The 24,704-nt window shown below is 45.9% G+C and overlaps 1 protein-coding gene across 1 annotated transcript in view; it reads left to right on the top strand.

Moving 5' to 3' along the window:
- Window positions 1–24,704, top strand: part of TPH2 (tryptophan hydroxylase 2) — a 96,205-nt gene that overhangs the window by 35,231 nt on the left and 36,270 nt on the right. The window contains exons 7-8 of the mRNA XM_008155543.3: window positions 1,703–1,838; window positions 24,223–24,349. Coding sequence (XP_008153765.1) covers window positions 1,703–1,838; window positions 24,223–24,349 — 263 coding nt within the window. The remainder of the gene's footprint in view (window positions 1–1,702; window positions 1,839–24,222; window positions 24,350–24,704) is intronic.

Genomic DNA, 24,704 nt, shown 5'->3' with positions numbered 1-24,704 from the left:
AGCCCTAACATTATTGCTTGACACACATTAAATGTAGCGGAGTCTTAGTTATCATCACTATTACTGTTGTTTTTATTGCTGTTTCTCACAACCCTTGGTGAACTGGATACTGGGAGTGTGGTTTATATCACTCATTGGTTCATAGCAAGCACGATGTCAGTGTTTTTATTGCTTTTAATGGACTGACTTTTAAAATATCTAATTTACTTTAAAAGAAAACTTTTTAAGCAGTGGTATCCACAAATTCAAAGTTCTTGCTGTGATAGATACATCTTTTAAAAAATTTATATAAAAATAAAATACATAACTATTAAAGACTGTTCCTCTGTGTACCACACTCATGTCTCACCTGTGGGACACACTGGCTTAATGGATAGAAAATAGAAAAAGGAGAAAATACACTTATCTTTTTGCGAGAGCTTTGGAAGGAGCATAATACTGTGAGAATGATGGGTCTGAGGAGGCCCGAGGACAGGGTAATGTCCACGTAGACACCAGAAACTCCACGGAGACTGGTTTTATAAGCTTAATTGCCTTTTGTCTTTATCAACCATTGTGGACATTCTAAGTGCTCTCCTGACGCAGGGAGGCTTACAGAGCGGGAGCCTTTGGGGTGCTGGTGTCCGAGGGAAGACAGGTCTTCCTGTGGTAAACGCTCTGGGCCTTGACCAGGAGGAAGCAGGAAGTGGCCCTTAAACCGAGACGCTCATGATCCATCCCCAGCCTAACTGAGTTAGCAGCATAGGGCAGTTTTATAGATTTTATTATATTCTGCTTATTTGATTCCCTCTTACTATAAACCAATAAAGCATGTAGGGCTTTCATGTCCCTCTTCAAATTGGAGTAATTGATGTGACTGTTTTTATAATATCACAGAAACAATAATACAGAATGAAGGAGTTAGGTGGTATTGACAGTAGGAAGCTGGGATGTGAACTGATTCCATGAAGCCAGTGAAGGGAGTGAATGAGCTGTTAACTGACCACATACCCGAAGGAGGGATCCCTTCCTGGGGGACGGTGTGGTGGTGGGGGGTGGTGGTGGTGGTTTAGAAAGATACCAGGTGATGCGTGGTAAGCATCGCTTTAGATTGCAATCCTCTCCTGTGTATTTGAGCCTTCTTGTCCTAAAATTGGCTTCTGTATTTAAATCCTTAAGTCTTTTTTCACCTTTTCTTTCCATTTTCATAGATGTCTTGTTCCCCTGGAAACCATCCCTCGACAGTGTAGTTTAGTAATCAGAAGCCACTGATGTGATAGCTGTTAGCGGTACGGTTGACCCTTGAGCAATCCAGGACCCCCTGCACAGTCGAAAATCACATGTGACTTGACTCTACAGCTGGCCCTTCCCGTCCCGGATTCAAACAACTGTAGATCAAACAGGATTTTTGAACTGTGGTTGGGAAAATGCGGCTGGGACTGTGAAAATAGGTCTTTTGATCGCAGTTCATGGAATCTGTGAGTGTGAAACCTGCGGATAGAAAGGGCTGACTGTATTTATTGAAAAAAATCCATGTGTAAATGAACCCGGGCACTCAAACCCGTGTTGTTCAAGGGTCCGATGTATGTCATTCACTTGTCAGGAGGTGTAGGACCTGATCACTTTGTTTCCAGAACTTCCTTATAAATAACAGGAGGCTCTGCTTGGCCCAGCAAGTCCTGTTGGCTGAGTATTTAGTTGGCTCTTTCTGTTGTCTCTTTAGAAAGATCTGGCTTCACGGTGAGGCCGGTGGCTGGATACCTGAGTCCGAGAGACTTCCTGGCGGGACTGGCCTACAGGGTGTTCCACTGCACCCAGTACATCCGGCACAGCTCGGACCCCCTCTACACCCCGGAACCGTGAGTGCCACACGGGAAGCCTGGGCTGGCGGGAGACACCACACGGTGAAGTGACCAACGTCCCCTTTCCTTGAAAGTGACGAGGCCCTCTTTCCCCCCTGACTTCACCCTTTGGCCAGCGAGGGGCGCAGCACTCACCCCGAGAAGGAAGAGCTTCCTGAACACTCAGGCTCCTCAGCTGGGGCCTCTGGGAGTCATGTGTAGCTTTCATAAAGCCATGGTCCATACAGACAATGTTTCATTGAAAGAAGCAGGACTCACGCAGAAATTCCAAAAATCGGGATAATTCCTATCTTGCAGGCTCTGCTCTCATAAATGCATTTAAAAAAATATATGTATATTTTTTAATTGATTTCAGAGAAGAAGGGAGAGGGAGAGAGCGATAGAAGCATCCATGATGGGAGAGAATCATTGATCGGCTGCCTCCTGCATACCTCCCTGGGGATTGAGCGTGACTTCCTGGTTCATAGGCCGATGCTCAACCACTGAGCCACACCAGTCGGGCTCATCCACTCATTTAATCCACATGGCAACCCTGTGGAGTAGGTACTGTTATTATCCCCACTTTTACCGATGAGGAGACACAGGCATGGGGGCAAAGCCAACGCTGACATGCGTGCCTCTCGCAGGAGCAGGCTCCTCTCGCACCGAGGAGGTTACACACGCCATGGCAGCTCCTATTACTAACCCCTCTCCTGTGGTCCTCACATCACCCCCAAACTCATGCTCTCCCTGCCGTCCTAGTTTTCTGCACGCTCCTCCGCCCTACCCACCAATTCTAGATTCATAAGGCGTTTGTGATTCTTCTTGGGCTCTGTCAGGTTTCCTCAAGGGAATTCATCTTTGGGACTTTTATCCTTTCTCTCCTGGACAGCGGGTGGGCTAGGCGTGCAGAGAGGAGCGAGTGATGATGCTGTGCTGCTCTGTCATGGGGACCCGAGGGCAAGCTGTGAAGCCCTTCTTGTTAGTGACTTGGCCTCAGGACACATGGCGTTGCACAGTCTCTCAGTGTGAGACACCGAAGGCCCTTTCCTCGAACTTTCTGCGATTTCTACTGCCTTCAAGGTGGACAGTGATTGTCTTCTCTGGCAAACACTCTCCGCTGTCCTGTGCACAATCACTCCTTCAGAAAACCTGTCGTTTATTCTCCTTATTACCCACCTGTTACATGTATTTAACCATGCTAGCTTTAACATGTTAAACTGTGTCTTACTGCTTCCCTGGAAGTATAAAGTACTCGAGTGCTCCGAATTATACTTCTTTTTGTGCTTCTAGCAAACATTTATTGGGAGACTACCATGTGCTTGGGTAGTCTGGGGACAAGACAAGGTCCCTGCCCTCCTGGGAGAATGGGAGAGACAAAACGGTCAGCATATAAACAGAGCAGCGATTTCCCACCTTTCCCAACTCATGGCACACGTAAAGTAATGACTAAAATTCTACGGCACACCAGAAAATATATTTTTTGCTGATATGACAAAAAATAGGTATATTTTTGATTTGTTCACAGAGAATGGCAATTGTTGTATTGGCTGCCGTCATTTTTTAAATTTGACAATCAACGGGAAGAGAGGTCGGTGCCCTTGACTAAATAGTCAGGCATTGCATGTTTTAAAAATTCCTGTGGCACACTGGTTGGAAATTGCTGAGATAGGTAGCAGGTAAAAGTGCGGTGATGTGCTAAAAATGCTACGAAGACAAATAAAGCAGGTGATGTGAGATGCTTTTTTGGATTGAGTCATTAGGGCAGCCTCTTGGGAGGTGACATTTGAATAGAGACCAGACTGTATCACGGGGAACGTTCCAGGTGGAGAGAGAAGAGCAAAAGCAAAGACCGTGATGTTGGGAGCGGTCACTGGCCCCTGTGCTCCATTCAAATGAGTGACTGATCCTAGTTGTAATCTCATTTGTTACCCATTTGTAATAATGTGGTTTATAATAAGAAATACACATTTGGTCTTTGTGCCCATTTCTAGTACAGAGCTTCGAAAACCTTTGAAAATGTCCTTGGTGAGAGAGAGAATGTCTCTTGCTATATTCACGAGGCAGCTTTTGGAAAGCCCTCGGGTCATCTAACAAAGTAAGCTGGTTGTCAGGGGAAGCAACCCTGTGATTGGAGGGTTGGAACTTTAAGACCCACCCTCCTGGCCTCTGGGAGTGAGGAGGGTTTGGAGGTTGACTCTGTAGCCAATGGCCAATGATTTAACCGGTCATACCTGTGTAATAACCGAACAGGATGGTGTTCAGGGAGCTTCTGGGAGGCTCTTCACCCCACGCACATACATGCCCCCCATGTCTCTTCAACTGGATGCTCATCTGTATTTTTTTATCATACTTTTAAAAATAATAAACCAGTAATCTGGTAAATAAAACGTTTCTCTGAGTTCTGTGAGCTTTTCTAGCAAATTAATCGAACCTGAGGAGGAGCTCAAGGAAATTTCTGGTTGATAGCCAGTCAGTCAGAAGCATAGGTCACAATACGACTGGTGTCTGAGACCCAAGGCAGCGGTTGTTGGAGCCTCCAATCTAAAGCGAGCTGGGCTAGAGCATCAGCAACAGCCTGGACTTGTGGCTGGGGTCTGGAGTGGGTGGGGAGGCAGGCTTGTAGGACTGAGCCTTACCTGTGGAACCGATGCTAACTCTGGGTGGACAGTGTCCGCATGGAGTTACATTGTAGGACACCCAGCTGGTGCCTGAGATTTGCTCTTTGTTTGGGGGAGTGGCCCCTCTCCAATGTTGGAATTGGGGCCAGGGACCCAAACGCCCACTGTTCTTCAGGCCACTGGGGTTATCACTTTACTTACGATGCTGTTTTCCTTCAGTAATCTTGTGATTAACGGGCTGCCATGCTCTTCCCTGGGAGCAGAGAGCCCCTGGAGGTTTAAGCAGTTAAGTAGCTGATGGTGGAGCAAGTGGGCAGAGACTGGAGCTGAGCCTACGAAGTCCCCTCCTCCTTTTAGGTGGGCAAGGAGCTCACTGACCAGGTGGGTCCCTACAGAGTCTCTACATTGTTGTTGTTGTTTTTTTTAAGCTCCTTTCAGCTTCCCTGAAAGTGTTTTCAGGGTAAACAAAGGTTACTTATAGGACTCCAGACACTTGGAAAAGAAATGCTTCTTAGAGTGGAGTGAGGGCTCAAAGGAGTGTTGTCAGCGTTGGGAAGGCAATCTCTAAATCTAGCCCAGAGGGTTTACAAATGGCCCTGTTTACAAATAGTAGGCACTTTGTTAGTTCCCTTTGAATACCTGGCCCTCCTGAGACCAGTGATAGTGTGCCAATTGGTCTGTGTGCAGAGTTAAGAGGGCAAAGAAATGAGATTTTAGCCACAGAGGTCTATAAAATTTTGGGATAATGTGTTACATTTTTATCGAAGTACTTTTAGCCAATTCATTCAGCAAACATTTATGTGCAATGCTAGCAGGGAGGTGCAGTGGATTCAGAGATGAATAAAATATAGCAGGTGTTTTTTAAAGCAGCTCACATTCTGGCAGAGGAGATAGAAGCATAAATAATTATAGGAGAGTGTGGCTAGGGCTATAATGGGGCTGTGCACAAAGTCTTAGAGGACCACAGAGGCGAGAGCAGTCCCGAAAGGCTTTTCACAAGAGGTATAAACTGAGTGTGTGTGTGTGTGTGTGAGTGTGTAGGGTGTGTGTGTGTGTGTGTGTGTGTGTGTGTGTGTGTGTGAGTGTGTAGGGTGTGTGTGTGTGTGTGTGTGTGTGTAGGGTGTGTGTGTGTGTGTGTAGGGTGTGTGTGTGTGGGGGTGTGTGTGTGTGTGTAGGGTGTGTGTGTGTGTGTGTGTGTGTGTGTGTGTGTGTGTAGGGTGTGTGTGTGTGTGTGGGAGGGGCGTTCTGGGAAGGGAGATAGGAAATTCTTTTTTGGACAAGGCAGGGTGTGACGGGAAGGGAAAATTTTCAAGTCAAGGAAACAGTAAGTGCCAAGTTGTAAAGGCATACAGAGGCATGAATGATTGAGGCTCGTTAGACCAGAGAGGCCAGAGCACAGGCTACGGATGAGGGATGAAATGTTTCTTCAGTCCTCAGTGTAAATGGTCATTTGTCAAACTAGGACCTTTGGGTTTAATTTTGTAGACAGTAGGGAGCTATCCAAGGATCTTAGGCATGATGGGATAATCTTGTTTGAGAAGAATGAGGGGATGGTGGTGGTGGTGGTGGGGACTAGGGAAGTGTGGGGAATGAACTGGATGGAAAAACAGACAGGGAACTCACATTCCACTGAAAGGACCTAGTTTATAAGGTGTTGAACTAGAAAGGGTCAGTGGGATAAGACAAGAGGGCACCTGTGTGCAAAGAATCACAGATGGAATGAACAATATTGGGTGACTATCATAGGGGGGAGGAGAGGGGAGGGTCCCTAAGGTAATGCTAAAGGTTTTGGATTGGGAAGCTAAGTGGGTAGTTATTGCTAATAGTGACTGAGAATATTAGCGGAGGATCCTACTTGGAGGCAAGAGGGAAGGAAGAGGGAAAGGAGGAAGTGGGATTGGGGCATGTTGTTTTTGAGGTGCCCATGGGTGGGACCTCCAGATGTTCTGAGAAGCTTCTGGCAGCTGGAAATACTGGTTGAAATTCAGAAGTAAATTTAAAGCTCTCACTATAGATTTGAGTGTTTTCCTCTTCCCTGACTCCTACTATGACTCAGACGAGAGGAAATTTGGGATTTGCTAATTTAGGGCTTTTTTTTTTTAATTGGTGGGTTCAAATACTATTCTTTAAAAAATGTTATTATTTTATGAATAGGTAACCCATGTAGATGATTCAGAATTCAAAGCTACAAAAGGGTACAAACTGTGCACACTGAGTTTCGTGCTCTCCTCTGCTCCCTGGACACCCACTTGCTCCTCCCTAGAGGAGCCGCCACCAGTTTCCAGTGCACCCTTCCAGAAACACGCTACGCCAGGGGTCCTCACACTACGGCCCGCGGGCCACATGCGGCCCGCCGAGGACATTTATCCGGCCCGCTGGGTGTTTTTGCCGCCGCTGCCTGTCCTGCTTAGCAGCCGACTTAGCGGTGTGCATAGGAATTTGTTCACAGTTTTTTTTTTAAACTATAGTCCGGCCCTCCAACGGTCTGAGGGACAGTGAACTGGCCCCCTGTTTAAAACGTTTGAGGACCCCTGCGCTACGCAGACAGAATTCTCAGTACAGATCCCTTTAATCCTTACGTGTTGCAGAGTCCTAAGCTCCTCACCAGCCAGTTTGCGTCCATGGGACGCTATTCGGGAAGCGCCATTTCCTGCCCAAGCACTTCCACAGGCATTGTTTTGCAATGAAATTCCATTTCCTCCATTGAAAACCAACAAGAGGGCAGATTCTCCAATTTGTGAAGTTCAGCTTGGCTAATGCGCTCGGTACTTGTACTCGGCTTCCCAATAACTGCCTTCAATTGCCGCGCTGTTGCCGTGGAGGCAGTGCTAATGAGACAAAGTTGCCCCCTGGAGACCCAGGTAGAAAGGAGAGCGAAAGCAACAAAAGACATTATCTGAAAAAGGAATTTTATTTTCCTTTTCAGTCTGTGTAGAATGCATTTTGGTGTCGCAGCTTTTAACACACGTTGGGTTTTAAACGTGTCTTTGGCCTGCGTTTGCATTTTAGACTCTGGATTCTCTCAATCGGGCCGGAGAGTGGGACTTGAAGTTAAGAAATGATGCCAGGTGGGGTTGGTTTTCTGGGGGAAATTTCCTGGCCTGGGGGGCAATAGGGAAAGTCCTGGAGAATCAGGGACTCCTGGTTTCCCTGGTGGGAGGAGGGGCTTTCTGGGTGCTTCTCCCGGGATTGAAGGTGCTGCTGCTGGTGGGAGTGGGGACATACTCTTGCTCTTTCTCTCTGTGAGCAGTGCCCGAGGCAGTGATTCTGCACTTGGCTGTTGCATAGCCGCATGCTGTGATCAGCTGTGATCACAAGCAACTTGGTCACTAATTGAGTATTGAAATTTGCAAATGATTTCCTTAAAAAAAATCCATTGGGTCAAATTCAAGGTTATTCCAATAATAGCAGCGCGCTCACCCAGCGGGACGAGAGGGAAAGATCTAGAGTTCCCAGTTGTATGGGTGTGTGAGCATCACCCAGCATGTGGGTAGTGGCAGAGCAAAAGTTTGAGGAGCCCTATTATCTCCGGGCTTCCTCTTTGCCTCTCTGTGCCATATTGCATCCTCTGGCCACCTCATCTTCCCTTAGCACACGGTTTCCCAACCTCGGCACTATTGATATTGTGGGCCAGACAATTCTTTGCTGTGGGGAGCTGTCCTCTAGGATATTTGCCAGCATCCCTGGCTTCTACCCACTAGATGTCCTGCAGATATGACAACCAAAAATGTCTCCAGCTATTGCCTAATGTCCCCTGGGGGTCAACATGGCTCCCAGTGAGAGCCACTGTTCCAGAAGAAGAAATGTGACAGGTCACATTAACACTGCTGCTCTGGCTGCTAATTATTACACTTCCTCTTAGAAGCAATCTGTAGACATTGTTTCCTTCTAAAACACAAATCTCAATGTAGCGTTCCCTTGTTTAACCCCTGTTGGTTCCCTGTTAGTACAGGGAAAGCATCTGACCTCATTAAACCATGTCTTCTCCTTCTTTTTCTGCCTCTTCTAATCCTTATGCTCCCGCCACGCTGACTTCTCAGCGTCCCCACGGGCCTGCTGATTCATGCCTCCATCCCTCGCACAGGTGGCTCATTCTGCCTGAATGCTCTGGTAAAATCCTTTCATTCTCTAGGATTAAAGCGCAGCCTCAACCTTCTCTGTGAAGGCTTTTGTAGGCAGAGTTAGATATTCCTGTAGCACTTGGCCTCCCTGAGATTTCAGTGCTTACAACACTGCACGGTAATTGTTCATGCATCCGTCTCCTTCCTAAGGCTGTCATTACCTCAAGGCCAGCTGGCGAAGGCAACACAGAAACAAGTAAAAGCTGAGTCCAACGTGGGCTGGAGCCATGAACAGCACCACCACCGGGAGGTGCCAGGTTCGAAATATACTCAGATCCCAGGTCCCCCTGAAATCTGTGGAGTGAGGGAGCGTGGGGGGTCCTGGGTACTCACTATGTGGCAGTCGGGCCTCTTTCTGAAGGGCTACAGCCCTATATTGGTGAGGGTCTTCCACTCACCCCAGCAGCTTTCTCTAACGAGGGATCGATGCTGGACATCCCTCTATGAATAAGGCATTTTTGCACTTCAGTGTCTTTGGGCAAAATCATGAACCTCTAATGGTGGAAATGTAGACACCAGTTGAAGCTATGGAGCACTACTTGAAGAATACCAGTAGCCTTCTTTTCAAATCATGCCCAGCAACGGGAAACCTGTTTTGCTTATCTATTTTGTTTTTGGGACAAAGTTAGTTTCTGAATAAAAAAGTTGTTATTCATTGCGAAGCTGAAAAAGAGTTGGAAAAAGCAACGGGAAAATTTCCCCCACCTCCTCTTATTAAAATGAGAGAAAGAAGGAGAGAGGGAGGGAGGTAAAGAAAAAAAGGAAGCCCCAACCACACCTCACATGGTGCTAAAAATTGTACATTTCCTTCTCTTTTGGGTAACTAACCTTGAATAGTATCCCCCCTGAAAGGCAGGAAAGCTCATTGCCTTACCTTTAAAACTAATGCCACTCTGTGACATGATCTAAATTGTATTGGAACTATTTAAAATGCTGTATCACGAGGTAATTCTATGAGATTGGCGACTTCTGCCCACCATTAGCGCAGGTCCCTACGGGACTGTCATGTGGATGGACGTGTTGTCCATGTCTGACGTGGGTGGGTGCCCTCCCTCAGGGAGGAGAGCGGGTCAGACGGGTGGGAACATGTCCCCATTGGTCTGTAGAAGCTTCTTGCTGGAGGGTGGTGATGCTTCAGTTTGGGCATCCTGGGAAGAGAAGGGCATCCTGGGAAAGTCTTGGGCATCCTGGGAAGAGAAGCACGTTGTAGGCTGGGCTCTTTCTCTCACTCCCTGGTCTGTTTGGCCTGGTCTGCTCTCTAACATCAGGCTCTGGTTCTCCGGGGGTGCTTTGAATTTCAGATGCTCCATTTATCCTACTCTTCCTAGCTCTGCTTTGGTTCATTTGCCTTTTCTTCCCGTGGCACTTCCTTCTAGGGGATCTGTGATCTCTCATCTTCGTGGTTCCTACAGACTTGTGTTTTGTGTGAGGTGGATGTTAAATAGTTGTTAACTGAATGTTCATGTGCACACGTACTTGGGTATGCTCTTTGCAGTTATATCTGGAGTCCTGATGGTCAGTGGTATCTTAGCAATGCAGCTCTTTAATTAGAAACCATATTTTCCAAATTTCATGCTTTCCTTCAAAGCTTAATGGACTGACTGAGGTCTCTGAAATGAAGGGGGTAGGACAGGAAGACCCTATTTTTAAACATATTACTCCTACACACACACACACACACACACACACACACACACACACACACACACACACATATGTATAGGAGTAATATGTCCAAACTTGTTCTCTTCACTATAGGTCAAATCTACTCTGATCTAGATTTCTGGTTGGAGACCAGAGGTTACCAGATGCCTGTGATTCTCTACTGATGCCCCTTGGAACATAAAACACTGCCCAAGGCAGTGTTGAAATACACATCCATAGCACAACCCTTTACCCCTAGTCCATTGTTCAGGGAGAAGCAACTGGGAATTTAAATGTAAAATATACTTTTTGACGTCAATTCTCTGCGGTTGAGTCAGTACAATATTCGTCTTTCCAAAAGAGCTATTGAAATTTTGCACCAGAAATCCCTTTTAAAAATGCTTTAATGAAAACATTTTAAAATATTCATTCCAGTTTATATATCAGATGCTGAGCTTTACATACTAGTAACAAAAATATACTTGGCTCAACAGAGCATAAACTTACTTCATTGAGGAGTTCTAGATTCAAGGCTGCATGGGGATGGCTGGTTATTCAGCCCATCTGATGTGGGCGTATCTTCTGCTCATTCCTGGTGGACCACTTTTCAAATCAAAGAGTAAATGTTCACCCTTAGGAAATAACTCAGGACACTAGTGACTAATATTGCAATGTTTATTGCATAATGCAAATAAATGCCTTTGCATCAAGGAAAATCTTTCTTGCTGCAATTAGCGTTTTTAGAGGCAATTACTTTTTTAAATACTAGAGGCCCGGTGCACGAAATTCATGCACAGGGTGTGGGTGTGTGTGTGTGTGTGTGTGTGTCCCTCAGCCCAGCCTGCACCCTCTCCAATCTGGGACCCCTCTCACAATCCAGGACTGCTGGCTCCCAACTGCTTGCCTGCCTGCCTGATTTCCCCTAACTGCTTCTGCCTGCCAGCCTGATCATCCCCTAACCACTCCCCTGCCAACCTGATAGATGCCTAACTGCTCCCCTGCTGGCATGATTGCCCCTAACTGCCCTCCCCTGCCAGTCTGGTCATCCCTAACTGCCCTCCCCTGCTGGCCTGGTCACCCCTAACTGCCCTCCCCTGCAGGCCTGGTTGCCCCTAACTGTCCTCCCCTGCTGGCCTGGTCACCCCCAACTGCCCTCCCCTCCTGGCCTGGTCGCCCCTAACTTCCCTCCTCTGCCAGCCTGGTCCCCCCTAACTGCCCTCCCCTGCCAGCCCAATTGCCCCTAATTGCCCTCCCATGCAGGCCTGGTTGCTCCCAACTGCCCTCCCCTGCAGCCTGGTTGCCCCTAACTGCCCTCCCCTGACAGCCTAGTCACCCCTAACTGCCCTCCCCTGCAGGCCTGGTCACCCCCAACTGCCCTCCCCTGCAGGCCTGGTCACCCCTAACTGCTCTACCCTGCTGGCCTGATTGCCCACAACTGCCCTCCCCTGCGGGCCATCTTGTGTCCACATGGGGGTGGCTATCTTGTGTGTTGGAGTGATGGTCAATTTGCATATTACCTCTTTATTATATAGGATAACTTTTAAAGTTTAAAAAAGGTTTTGCAGTCAGGTGATTTTTCTTATAATTGCCACAATGTTTCAATTTTACAAGAAAAAGAAAAGTGAATTATTCCTGACACTATTTTTCATCTCTTTTGTAGATTAAATTAGATGAGTTTTATGCCTAGCCCTGCTCATTAGAACAGAACCCTCTCTAAAACTGGCAGGAGGTGCCATTTCCTTCCTTTTCTTGCGGCTCAGACATTAGTCCTCATTTGTTAAGTAACAATATCAGCAGGTAAAGACACAGGCGTTCAAATTTATGAGGGTTAGCTGTTCCTCTGTTGATCGAACAGATGCCTCTCACTAGGTCTGTAATGAGAGGAAGACATAGGATCTTTCCTTTCCCAACTTTCCCTGCTTGTTGACATCTGAGAGACTGGGTCTGTGAACTTGTCTGATTTAAGCCCTGGCTGTCCTGGGTGTTTTTAGAATCAGGCCTGGCTGGCTGAAGTCAAGGCTGGGCAAGGTCTTATTGCAGAGCTGGGAAGATAAGCCAGAGCTTCGTAGACTTTAACCTTCATTCCTAGGAGCTCTGTTCAGCTTAAACCTGCTCCTTCCCGTGGGACACCCCAGCCAGAGCCAAGCTTCCTGCCCAGCCAACTGGCTCCCTCCACAGCGCTACTTTCATTTTTGCTGCTCAGGATTGCAAGCAGCACTACTACCACGATTCTCAGAAAATGGCATGTTCCCTAAAAGCCGATCCCATCTGACCTCTCTTTCCTGCATTTTAGCCCAGAACTCACAACCCCAGTATCACGGCCATCTTCTCCCTCAGGAGAAGTTTGGTTGGGGCTACACCCAGGGTCAGTTAAGATGTTTCAGGCCCTGAGGCCTAAAAATACTGTCATCTCTTCTATCTTTCAACTTAGGTAATTTCAACAACAGCAATAGCAGCAGCAATATATTTTTATTGATTTCAGAGAGGAAGGGAGAGGGAGAGATAGAAACATCAATGATGAGAGAGAATCATTGATTGGCTGCCTCCTGCATGCCCCACACTGGGGATCAGGCCTACAACCCAGGCATGTGCCCCTACCAGGAATCAAACCATGACCTCCTGGTTCATGACCTCCTGATGCTCAACCTCTGAGTCACGCTGGCCAGGCAGCAATATATATTTTTTACTATTAATAACAAACATGCATATATCAACTATTATGTACTAGGCACTCTTTTAAGTGCTATATGTGGATGAATTCAATATAACAACCCTTTGAATTGTTACTATTATTATTGTGGATAATATTATTGCTTATGGATGAGGAAACCGAGGCGCAGAAAGGTGAAGTAACTTGTCCAAGGTCACACAGCTGGTAAGTGACAGAGTCAACATTTGAACTTAGGAGGTAGTGCCCACATCTGTGGGAATAAGCACTGTTGTATGTAACATAGTAGTAATAAACAGAAAAACTCAAAGCTTCTATGTGTGCTGAAGCTGAATAGCTCCTTTCTTGGTTTTCTAATTACAAATTTTGTATAAGATAGTAAAGTGACACTTTCTTACTTTATTTATTTATTTATTTATTATTTTATTTTATTGATTTTTTTACAGAGAGGAAGAGAGAGGGATAGAGAGTTAGAAACATCGATGAGAGAGAAACATCGATCAGCTGCCTCTTGCACACCCCCTACTGGGGATGTGCCCGCAGCCAAGGTACATGCCCTTGACCGGAATCGAACCTGGGACCCTTGAGTCCGCAGGCCGACGCTCTATCCACTGAGCCAAACCGGTTTCGGCGACACTTTCTTACTTTAATTTAGTGGCCCTGCCTTGCCAGAACCCCAAGTACTGCATGTGCCTATGCGGTGGTCTAGTGCTATGCTGCCCTGTCCAGTCTTTGGTCCAACCACTCGTCTGGTTAGAAGCATACCCTCTCCTTTGATCTTTTCAGGGCCCTGTTAACTTGCCCCATTTACCAAGAGGGGGCATCTCCTGTTTCACTGGGAAAAAGAAGGGGCAAGTGCGTCACTGCCATGTAGTAACGCAGAGGGGAGGCTGCTGTGTCCTCGTCCTTGGGCAGAAAGACCTACAACTTCATGGCCCCAAACCCAGGCCCCTCTGTATGACTGGCAGCAAACCGCTTAACCTCCCAGCATGAGAGATGATGAAAGAACGCTTTGATCTTTGGAGAGAAAAAGCTTTGTATTAATACCAAGTAGGTCCACTCTTACTTGGCACCTCAAAATTCACGTGGAGGCTGATGTGCCTCATAAATTCCAGTGCATCCTCAGTTACAAGCCATGTTCCTAGCCCTGAACTCCTAAGTTTTCAGTCATAATATTGTGTCTAGTTTTGTGACGTGCCTAAAAGCAAAAATAAGACTTTTTTACAGAGACTTTTGTCTCAAGAGCTCCAAGCAATCTAACAATGGACATTCTATAAAAACAAACAAACAAAAAACAAACAAACACCCTATACATTTTTAAAAACCTATGCATTTTAAAACCAAATTTGTGCCTTACATGTCTGCTAGAGTCCTGTTTTTGTTCTTTTAGGACTGTTATTGGTAGTGGCTTGGGATAAAGCTTTCAAATAATGTTTAAAATTTTTATTTTTTGACAGATTCAAAGCAGGTTTCCTTTTTCCCGCTGTTCCAAAGATTTGCCTTCCTTGTGTGATGCCTGTAATCCCAAATTAGCACTGATCAGCACCCGCACCTACCTCATAATTCACAGTCCCTCAGCGTTTCGCTGTCGGGGAGGAGCGCACTTATGTACCTTTAGATGTGGGAGACGGAGATGACCTGGGAGAAGTATTTTCAGGAATATTTGCATTTTTTAAAAAAAATCCTCATCCGAGGATATTTTTCCATTGATTTTTAGAGAGAGTGGAAGAGAGAAGGAAAGACAGAGAGAAACATCGATATGAGAGAAACCTACAGATCAATTGCCTCCTGCACGCACCCCGACCAGGGCCTGGGCTGGGGAGGAGCCTGCAACCGAGGTACATGCCCTTGACCGGAAGTGAACCCGGGACCTTTCAGTCTGCAGGCCAACGCTCTGCCACTGAGCCAGACCGTCTAGGGCAGGGATATTTGCATTTTTAAACTGCAAATTCAGAAGAAGCAATTCAAAATGATTGAATTTTTTTGGGCGAGGAAGCGGTAACCACTGTTCATTCCCTTCACTACCGTGTAGAGAATGACATCTATTGACAGGCACAGGAGCCACCACAAGAGAGAAGGAAAAAGGGACCTGACATTTCCCACACACATTCTGTCTGTCCGGTGGGATTGTCACCATTTTACAGATGGCAACTCCAAGGTTCAAAGAAGTCAGGTGTTTTCCCTGTGGTCACACAACTAGGAGATGGCAAAACCAAGGTAGAGTCCAAAGCCCTATGCGACACTGAGAATTAGGAAAACTATACTTGGGTTTCACTTTACCTCTATAGCAGGGGTCCTCAAACGTTTTAAACAGGGGGCCAGTTCACTGTCCCTCAGACTGTTGGAGGGCCGGACTATAGTTTAAAAAAAACTATGAACAAATTCCTATGCACACTGCACATATCTTATTTTGAAGTAAAAAAACAAAACGGCAAAAACACCCGCACGTGGCCCGCGGGCCATAGTTTGAGGACGCCTGCTCTATAGGGAGCAGCAGAGCCCTGCCATCACTGCTCTATTCAGTTGAGTTCAAAATGTAGCCCTTGGGCATCTATGATGTGCCAGGCTTTTCTGAGCACTGGGAACCCCAAGATGAACATGGCATGGCCTCTCTCCCAGAGAAGTTTACTGCTTCTTGTTCAAGTGATAGAATATCCCCCAAAAGAGCAAAACTTATGGCAGTACAGTAGACTTTGGTGTAAGTATAATTGAATGTAATATGATGAATAATACATAACTTGTTGGGAGCTTATGTTCAATGCATTATCTTACTACACTGTTTAAGAACTCCAGGAGAGCCGAAACTGGTTTGGCTCAGTGGATAGAGCGTCGGCCTGAGGACTGAAAGGTCCCAGGTTCGATTCCGGTCAGGGGCATGTATCTTGGTTGCGGGCACATCCCCAGTGGGGGGTGTGCAAGAGGCAGCTGGTCGATGTTTCTCTCTCATCGATGTTTCTAACTCTCTACCCCGCTCTCTTCCTCACTGTAATAAATCAATAAAATATATATATATATAAAAAAAAGAACTCCAGGAGATAGGGACCCTTACAGTCTCCATTGTATAGCTGAGAAAACAGTACAGCTGTGGCTATTTAAAATGATTAATTAAAATGAAATCCTAATATATAAAAACTCTGGGTCTGTCACATCCACAACAACTGGAGGAAGTCAGTCCTGCAGTCAGTGCTGGGTTGCCGTGGCTAACGAGGGGGCTGCGAATCAGGCCCGAAGAGAGGTCTGAAGAGAGAAGCAGGGTCTGATCCATAGCCTCTGTGGCAGCTGTTGATCAGCACTTGCCTCTCTCTTTCTCTCTGGGCCTGGCCAGCAGCCCCGCCTCCATTTCTCTCCAGGCCTCCACCGTGGCTGCTGATCAGCCCCACCTTTCTGATCAGGCCCCGTTGATAGGCCCAGAGATGCTGACTGGCATAGAAACCGGCCAATCAAAACCAAATCCGGGTGAACTGTGAGGAGCCAATGGCTGCCTAGGAGGTGGAGCTTTTGACACTGACTGGCATAGAAACTGACCAATCAGAACCAAATCTGGGTGAACTGTGAGGAGCCAATGGATGCCTAGGAGGCGGAGCTTTTGACACTGACTGGCATAGAAACCGACCAATCAGAGCCAAATTGGCCGACAGAGGAGGGCAGGAGAGCAGTTGGGGGTGAGATCAGGCTGGCAGGGGAGGGCAGTTGGGGGGAACCAAGCTGGCAGGGGAGGACAGGTGAAGGGGATTAGGCCTGCAGGGAAGGGCAGTTGCGGGGGGGGGGGGGGGGAGACCAGGCTTGCAGGGGAGGGCAGTTGGGGGTGAGATCAGGCTGGCAGGGGAGGGAATTGGAGGTGAGATCAGGCTGGCAGGTGAGGGCAGTTGGGGGCAATCGGGCCAGCAGGGGAGCAGTTAGGTGTTAATAAGTTCAGCAGGGGAGTGGTTAGGGGGTGTTCAGGCTGGCAGGCAGAAATGGTTAGGGGCAATCAGGCAGGCAGGCAGGTGAGCAGTTAGGAGCCAGCAGTCTTGGATTGTGAGAGGGATGTCCGACTGCTGGTTTAGGCCTGATCCCTGCCGGCAGTCGGACATCCCCTGAGGATTCCCAGATTGGAGAGGGTGCAGGCTGGACGGAGGGACAGTGCATGAATTTTGTGCACGGGGCCTCTAAATGTAGTTCCTCAGTAGTGTTAGCCACCTTTCAAGTGTTCAGTAGCCACCTTTGCCAAGTGGCTGCCATTCTGGATGATGTAGATATAGAACATTTCCATCAGAGAGGAGGCTGCTGTGCCTACGTCCTCAGTAGGAGGTCCCATTGCACAGCCACCTCTGAGTCATTTGCCTTGGGAGGGATGGACTTAGGTCTGACTCCAGGGTATTAGCTTTTGACCATTATGTTATATTTTCTTCTTAATAGAGAGTGTCCCCCAAAATGCATACACATTTTGAATAATTATTAATTCCAGTGGGTTAAATCTGAAAAGAAAGAAACATCAATTGAGCTATCAAGTGTTACGTGTGTATACAGTTTTTGGGGATACCCTGTATGTTGTGAAATTTAGGAGGGGCAGGGAAAGTATTAAAAGTCTCTTATTTCTTTAAGAAATAAGAAATAGCTGAGATGGTAGGGAACTAGAGACACTGAAAGTTTTCCTTACAGTGTTTTATTTTTTTTGTGTGTGCGCGTGCGCACTACTTGCAAGAACTGGAAACTTTCCTTCACTGGTCAGGAAAGTTAGGACTTGCTGTTTGTGCTTTTATGGAAACACTAGAGGCCTGGTGCATGAAAATTCATGCACTCGCGGGGGGGGGGGGGGGTCCCCTCAGCCCGCCCAGCACCCTCTCACAAACCTGGACCCCTCAGGTAGGGTCCCTAGGCCTGGCCTGAGATCAGGGCCTATCAGGGCTCTCCTTCCCCTGGCTGCAGGCAGCTGGCCCCACCCCTGCCACTGCCACTGCTTGCCATCTGTGCAGCGCTGACCCCCTCCCCTGCCACTGGTGGCCTCCCTCTGCAGGCGACAGGTGTGGGGTGCGATGGCTTGGCTGGCCTGGGCCTCCCTCTGTGGGGCAATTGCTGGCCAATTGCACACCTGCCACAGAGTTGCCGAGGGTGGCCTGGGACTCCTTCTTTCTTTGCTGGGGGGCAGGGCCAGCCCTGTGAGGGGCCGTCTGCCTACCTGATCACCCCCTAACCACTGGCCTGCCTACGTGATCACCCTTAACCGCTAGCCTGCCTACCTGATCACCCCTAACCACTTGCTGCCTGCCTGCCTGCCCCTAACCACTTGCCTGCCTACCTGATCACCCCTAACCACGTTGCCTGCCTGCCTGATCGCCCCTAACCACTTGGTTGGGGGCGGGGCCAGCCCGGTGAGGTGCCGTGGTGGTTCTGGTCTCTGGTTGTTCCGGTCGTTACGCTTATGGTGGCTGACCTTTTATTATATAGTATAAGGTGACTTTTGCTAAGAGTTACATTCAGAAATGCCTTATTTCCTGTTAAACCTCAGTTCCTAACATAGTACCTGGTCCATAGTAGGCACATAGTATAAATGCTTCTCGAACTAAATTTCAAAAATGGTAACTATAGTATTTTCTGCCAGTCTCAAAAGAATTGTAGTGCAGAGGAGTAACATCAGTGGCCTTACTTACAATTCCTAAGAGGAAAAAAGTAAATAAGACTTTCTCCAGGGCAGTATCCAGGTGCTTGGATTCATAAAAAGAGGGTCACAAAGGTGTCTATCTACAGTATGATAAGGATAAAAGAGGGAATGATCATAAGGGCTGCCTATAAACTGGGCTGGATTATATAGTACAGTATTTTAAACCTAAGCTAAAGAATCTCTGTATACGGCTCCAAAGAGAACACCGAAAATTTTTTTTCTCAGTACTAAATGAATTTCTGTTATCATCTCCTAGTGCAGTGAATACAAACCAAATCACCCCCTTTTACCCACCAACTGTTGTGTGACAGCTGAAAAAAATAACCTATTTTGGCTCCCAGCTCGTCTTCTTTCTTTTCATCAATGCGAACACCCCTCCCCTTGCACCCCTCTTCCTTTCTTTCTCTTTGTGATGTAGCTACGTGTTGGCTTCCGTGTCATTTAGAACAAACAAAACCTATAGAAATATGGCTTAAAAGACAGTTGCGCAGATTTGGGATTGGAAGCCAATGTTGGGTGCCCACTCACTGCTTCTTAAAGGTTTTAATTTACAGCAGGAATTGAAAGAAGTGTTCAACACCTCCTTCGTAGCTGGGGGAGTCCGCTTTAGAAACCGATAAGAGGGGGAAAAATGCCAGACTGGTTTTGAATTTAACAACCAGGACCCTTGTTTCCCGATGCAGCAAAATGATGGCAACTTTCTGAGAATGATTTAAGAATTCCCTGGAGGCATTTTGCCCAGGCCCCTTTGTAGGCCCATTTCAGCAGGCTTTAGAGTCCCTCTGAAGGGCTTATCAGAGAAGATTCCAATTTAGAGCAGCCAAAGTTTAGTGTCTGATATCAGCTCTAGCTTTTCGTTCTTTTTCTTTTCTTTTTTTGGTCAAAAGGAGACATGATGTTTTACAGTGTTAACAGTTTTGAAAGGTCCGACATTTTCAGTGAACAGAGCGCTATTGTGTAAAGGGCTCTGACAAGCATTATTCAGGCGAAAATACATCAAAGGAATGTGAGTTAAAAAGAGAAAAAGTTTGCCGACGTAGAGATTGGAGGCAGCATGTGCTGACAGGTGCAATTATGGCCAAATAATTGGGTCTTTTAAGAAGGATCTGGTGAGATAAGGCAATAGCTGTGGACTCACATCAGAAACCTGTTCATAATTAGACACTCAGGGGTCCAGCAGTGGATGCCGTAACCGAGGCAGGGAACTGCTTTGCCTGCAGGACATGAAAGCGGTTGCACTTTGTAAAATAGGGTGAAATAGCAGGACTCAGCCCAGTGCAACTGAACTGATGCAAAGGCTGGAGGGAAGGCTTCGACTCCCGCCTCAGGCTCCCAATAGTCTGCAACCTCTTTCAGCCCCGGAGAGCTGTAGTCAGCCTAGCGTCTAAGTCCTTCAGTCGCAAAGACATTCAAGAAAATGTCCACTTCTCAAAGTTAATGAATTGCTTTTATTAGTTAACATTAAAGATCTTTCCGCTGCACTTTCCCTGGTCTACACCCCCAAAATTACCGGAAGACACTGGGATAGAGAACAACCTGGTGTTTCTTTCTGAGAAAGTTCCACTAATGTCAGGACAGGTAACCACCTTCTTTCTGGTGTGAAAATACGGTGCTCACAGCTTGGCTCAAGCACAAGCTGGTTCCTGTACCCCCTCTCCACTGGCTGGGGGATCTCAGCGGCAGTTCTTCTCGGGGTCTCCGCCTGGACACGGGGCTGAGAGAGGGCACAGAGTAGCAAAGTCCTGAGCGATCATTTCTGCTTCTAATGGGGCAGAGGGCACCCCTCATGTGCCATTAATCCTCCTGTTAGACATCTTGCTTCAGGCTTTCATTGTTTGTTTGTTTGTTTTTGGAGAGAAAGCGAGAAGCATGGATTTGAGAAACATTGAGCGGCTGCTTCCCAAACCATGGCAGGAATTGAATCTGAAACCTAGGCATGTGCCTGACTGGGAATCGAACCCATGACCTTTTGGTGTAGGGGTTGATGCTCCTGCCAACTGTGAGCCACACCACCCACGGCCAGGCTTTCACTCTCAGTGAAACAATAGGACGAAAACTGCTGGATTGTATGATTTCTTTTTCTTTCAAATTTATAATTCCTCTTCTAGGTATGGTTGGATTACCTTGCCATTGTAATGCTGTTAAAGATTCCTAAACTGGCTGAGAGGTACAGGTTTCTGATCATGGCACGTTCACTTGAAATCCAGGTGATAGCTCTCTTCCTACCACAGAGAATGGGCTCCTTAATGTCTCGGGATCTCTTGTATTTCCTTTGTTCTCGCCTTTCAATCACCAGCTTTCCACTTTCCTTCCTACCCTTTAGACTCCATTAGGACCTGGGTAGATGGAAGGCTGTCTGCTGCAGCAGCTTCCTCAAGTACATAACAAGCTCAAAAGTAAATCCGGCACCGCACCAAGCATTCACCTGCACAGTGGGCACAGCTTCTCCTATGCTCACATTATGAAGCACTTAGCTCTGTGCCTGACCCACAGCAAGCATTTAGTATGTGTTGGCCACAAAGTTAGTTTTGTTTCTGCTCACTTTGTTTATCTATACCGGGAGCTAATACCAGCATCAGTATTTCCCTGGAATTTGTTATCTGGTCTAATTTTGGAGTTATTGTTGTCACATTTTTCTGCCTGGATCAGTGGGATGCTTTAGTATTTACAGTGGTGTACTCAGATTTATCCAGGGTGGGCCACTTGATCCTAATTCCAACAGTGGTGCCGACAGCATGACCTTTTAAAAAACTGATCACAGGCATGAGTCTATGGGGTCCACTGCTAGCATGGAAGTATTAGACATTTAACTGAATCAAATACACACAAAGGAATAATTAGCTACCTGGTGACCTTTCTGTCACCTCCTTTCGTTATTCTCCAGTATTAATGATGTGGTTCTAGTGAAATTAAATTTGAGCAGCTCAAAAGTACATACTCATATTCAGCTTCAATTTCAAGTACTAGTTGCTTGAAGTTTGCTAGAAGAGCTCCTAGCATCATCAGTTATGTATTGGGTCTCCACTCTGGCTGTGTCTCATTATCATCCAGAAAGTTCTAAAAAAATGTAGATGCTCAGCCCTGGCTGGTGTGGCTCAGTTGGTTTGAGTGTTGTCCTGCACACCAAAAGGTCGCAGGTTCAATTCCCGGTCAGGGCACATACCTAGGTTGCAGGTTTGATTTCCCCATTGGGGTGCATATGGGAGGCAACTGATCCATGTTTCTCTCTCTCTTCCTCTTCATTCCTTTCTCTCTAAAGTCAATTAAAAAACATATCCTTGGGTGAGAATTTAAAAAAATACAGAGGCCCACGTCCCAAAGAGTCGGCCTGAATTGGTGTTAGGCAGGACCCATTCACTGGTATCTTAAAAAAGGTTCCTCAAGTAATTGGGAGGGTTGAAGACTACTGAATAGTTGGACAAGAGACTTTGGATATACTGACTACATTTTCACTTGGGCTAACTAACTTGGTTGAACTCTCCTCCTCACAAACTAAGGACTACCTCCCTTTTCATTTACTCTACAAATGCAAGTTAGAACAATGGAATAGAACGAGCATAGCTTTACGGCAGAGGAATATTATTTCAAATCTTGTCTGTCTGTTATTAACAGAGTGACCTTGCAAAGATGCTTAAATTTACTGACTTTTAGCTTGCCCATTTGTTAGGTGGGAATAATAAGACTTCTTTGTAAGTGAAGGTTAAATTAACAATGTGATATGAAAACATTTTGTACGTACCCGGGACACAGTAAGAACTCAATATATGCTATCTTTCCTTTTATTTCTTTCTGTTTTTATTTTATTCATGGGTAAAATGAGAGGCTTGGTCCCCAATTCTTTGCCTTAAGCATTGTGATTAGAGAAAAAACACACAACACATCTTATTCTCCACAAATTCAGTTTATGTGCAAGAAGAAAGCTTTTGGCACACAGTTGACAGGGAACGAATTTGAAGTTTCTTTTAGTATCATGTCCACATATGTCATTTGGCTGCCCTTTCACTGGATGTGTCTGTGAAGTGGCTGGCCAGTGGGGATGTGGCTTCAGTTGTGGGAACAAGATTTTTTGATTGAGTGATGCCATCTGTTTTATGTGGGCATCAATCTTGTGTCTTTGACCACCATTCACTTGCTTCAACCACATGACCATCCAACCTACTTTATATTTGTAATATGGTGGTTGCACCTGGCATTTATATTATAGCACCTGTTTGATGTGATACACTTCAGAGGAGCCCAGGTGAAATCAGGAAACATCTTTCAATTACAACCTGGCTAATTGGTTTTTGTAAAGAAAATAAAATATTGCTGCCTCTTGATCCATTTCCAGAGAGGCATAGGGGACTTCGTTCCAATATAGTGTGGTTTCAGGAAACAGTCTGTAATTCATGGAGATGACTCAGTAAGTCATCTGCCTTGATAAAATGTGACACATATTGCCTTTGCCTGATCATTTGGCTCCAAATGGAAGCTCAGGCAAATGAGTGAGGTTCTAAGCTTCTTTTATTACTTAGTTCAGGCGAACCAAAGCAGAGGGCTAGGAGGGTCTTGCATTCTGCAGGCTCAAGGGAATTGCTTGTGTTATAGGCAGATAAATTGTCTGTGGGGAAAGCCACTTTGGTGATGACAATATGATCCTCTGCTGTTTTCCAGAGCCTGGCAAAGTGTAACATGAGATGCAGTGCAACTGAAGGAACGGTTAGGAGCAAGAATTTGGAAATCATAACAAGCTGGATAAAACCATATTTTGGTTTTATCACTATCTATAGCAAGAGTCAGCAAGCTTTTTTCTTCTGTAAAGGGCCAGCTAGTAAATATTTCAGGCTTTGTGGGCCATATGATCTCAGTCACAACTACTCAACTCTGCTGTTTTAGTCAAAAGGGGTCACAGATAATATATAAATGAATGGGTATGGCTGTGTTCTAATAAAACTTTATTTACAAAAACAGGCAGTGGGCCAGATTTGGTCTATGGCTATAGTTGGCTCACCCCTGAGCTACAGGATCTTGTACTAACAAGTTACTTTAATCCTCTAATCCTCTCAGTTTCTCTTGAGGATTGAATACACACACACACACACACACACACACACACACACACACACACACACACTGAGTGACCAGATTATTATGATCTCTGAATGCATAATAATCTGGCCACTCAGTGTGTATATATATTAGAGGCCTGGTTCATGAATTAATTCATGCATGGGTGGGGTCTGGCCAGCTTGGCCAGGGGGAGGAGACATGGATGGTTGGCTGGCCTGCCTGCTGGTTGAACTCTTGGTTGAAGGGACAATTTGCATATTAGCCTTTTATTATATAGGATATACACTGAGTGGCCAGATTGAGATAATAATAATCTGGCCACTAAGTGTGTGTGTGTGTGTGTGTGTATATATATATATATAGTGTATATATAATAAAACACTTATCATGTACTTGGTATAAAGTAAGCACTTGTAAATAGTAGTTACTATTATTTTACTAAAAATATTATATATCATAATTTAAGGTGCCATTGACTGTAAGGTACATCTGGATTTCAGAGTTGTTAAAATGTGATAAAAGTCTTAGAATTGATGAAATTGACAGGAATTAATTAGAGTAAACATATCAAGGTTATGTTTAGGATTTTAAGTCTTGTTCTACCAGAGATAGTTAAAGCTTCTAGCATAACATTTCTTTGTGATGTTTTTCTTGTCAGAGACACATGTCATGAACTTCTGGGACATGTTCCACTACTTGCGGACCCCAAGTTTGCTCAATTTTCACAAGAAATAGGCCTGGCATCTCTGGGAGCATCAGATGAAGATGTTCAGAAACTAGCCACGGTCAGTTTATTTTCAACTTAAAAACCTATTCTACTTCTGTTCATTTGTAAGGTAAGGAAAGCTTTAGAATGATCAACTATGGATTTTAAGGCAAAGATGCTGGATAGGGCATGGTGACTTTATCTCCTCCCGTGTTGTGTTCTTTTGAAGCAGTGTGCTTTTGGCTTATTAACCACCCAAATACTTGTGTTTGATTATTCTCATTCAGGCTTTGGCTAAGTAGTAAACCTTTTAGTTCTGCAGGTCATAAGGTCTCTGTCACAACTACTCAGCTCAACCACTGTGGTGCAGAGGCAGCCACAGTTTGTCAATGAGCGAGTGTGGCTACATTCCAAGAAAACCTCATTCACAAAAG

The sequence above is a fragment of the Eptesicus fuscus genome, chromosome 7, assembly GCF_027574615.1.
Source record: "Eptesicus fuscus isolate TK198812 chromosome 7, DD_ASM_mEF_20220401, whole genome shotgun sequence".
Classification (NCBI taxonomy): domain Eukaryota; kingdom Metazoa; phylum Chordata; class Mammalia; order Chiroptera; family Vespertilionidae; genus Eptesicus; species Eptesicus fuscus.
The sequence above is the reverse complement of the archived record's forward strand: the minus strand, read 5'-3'. Positions and strand labels throughout refer to the sequence as shown.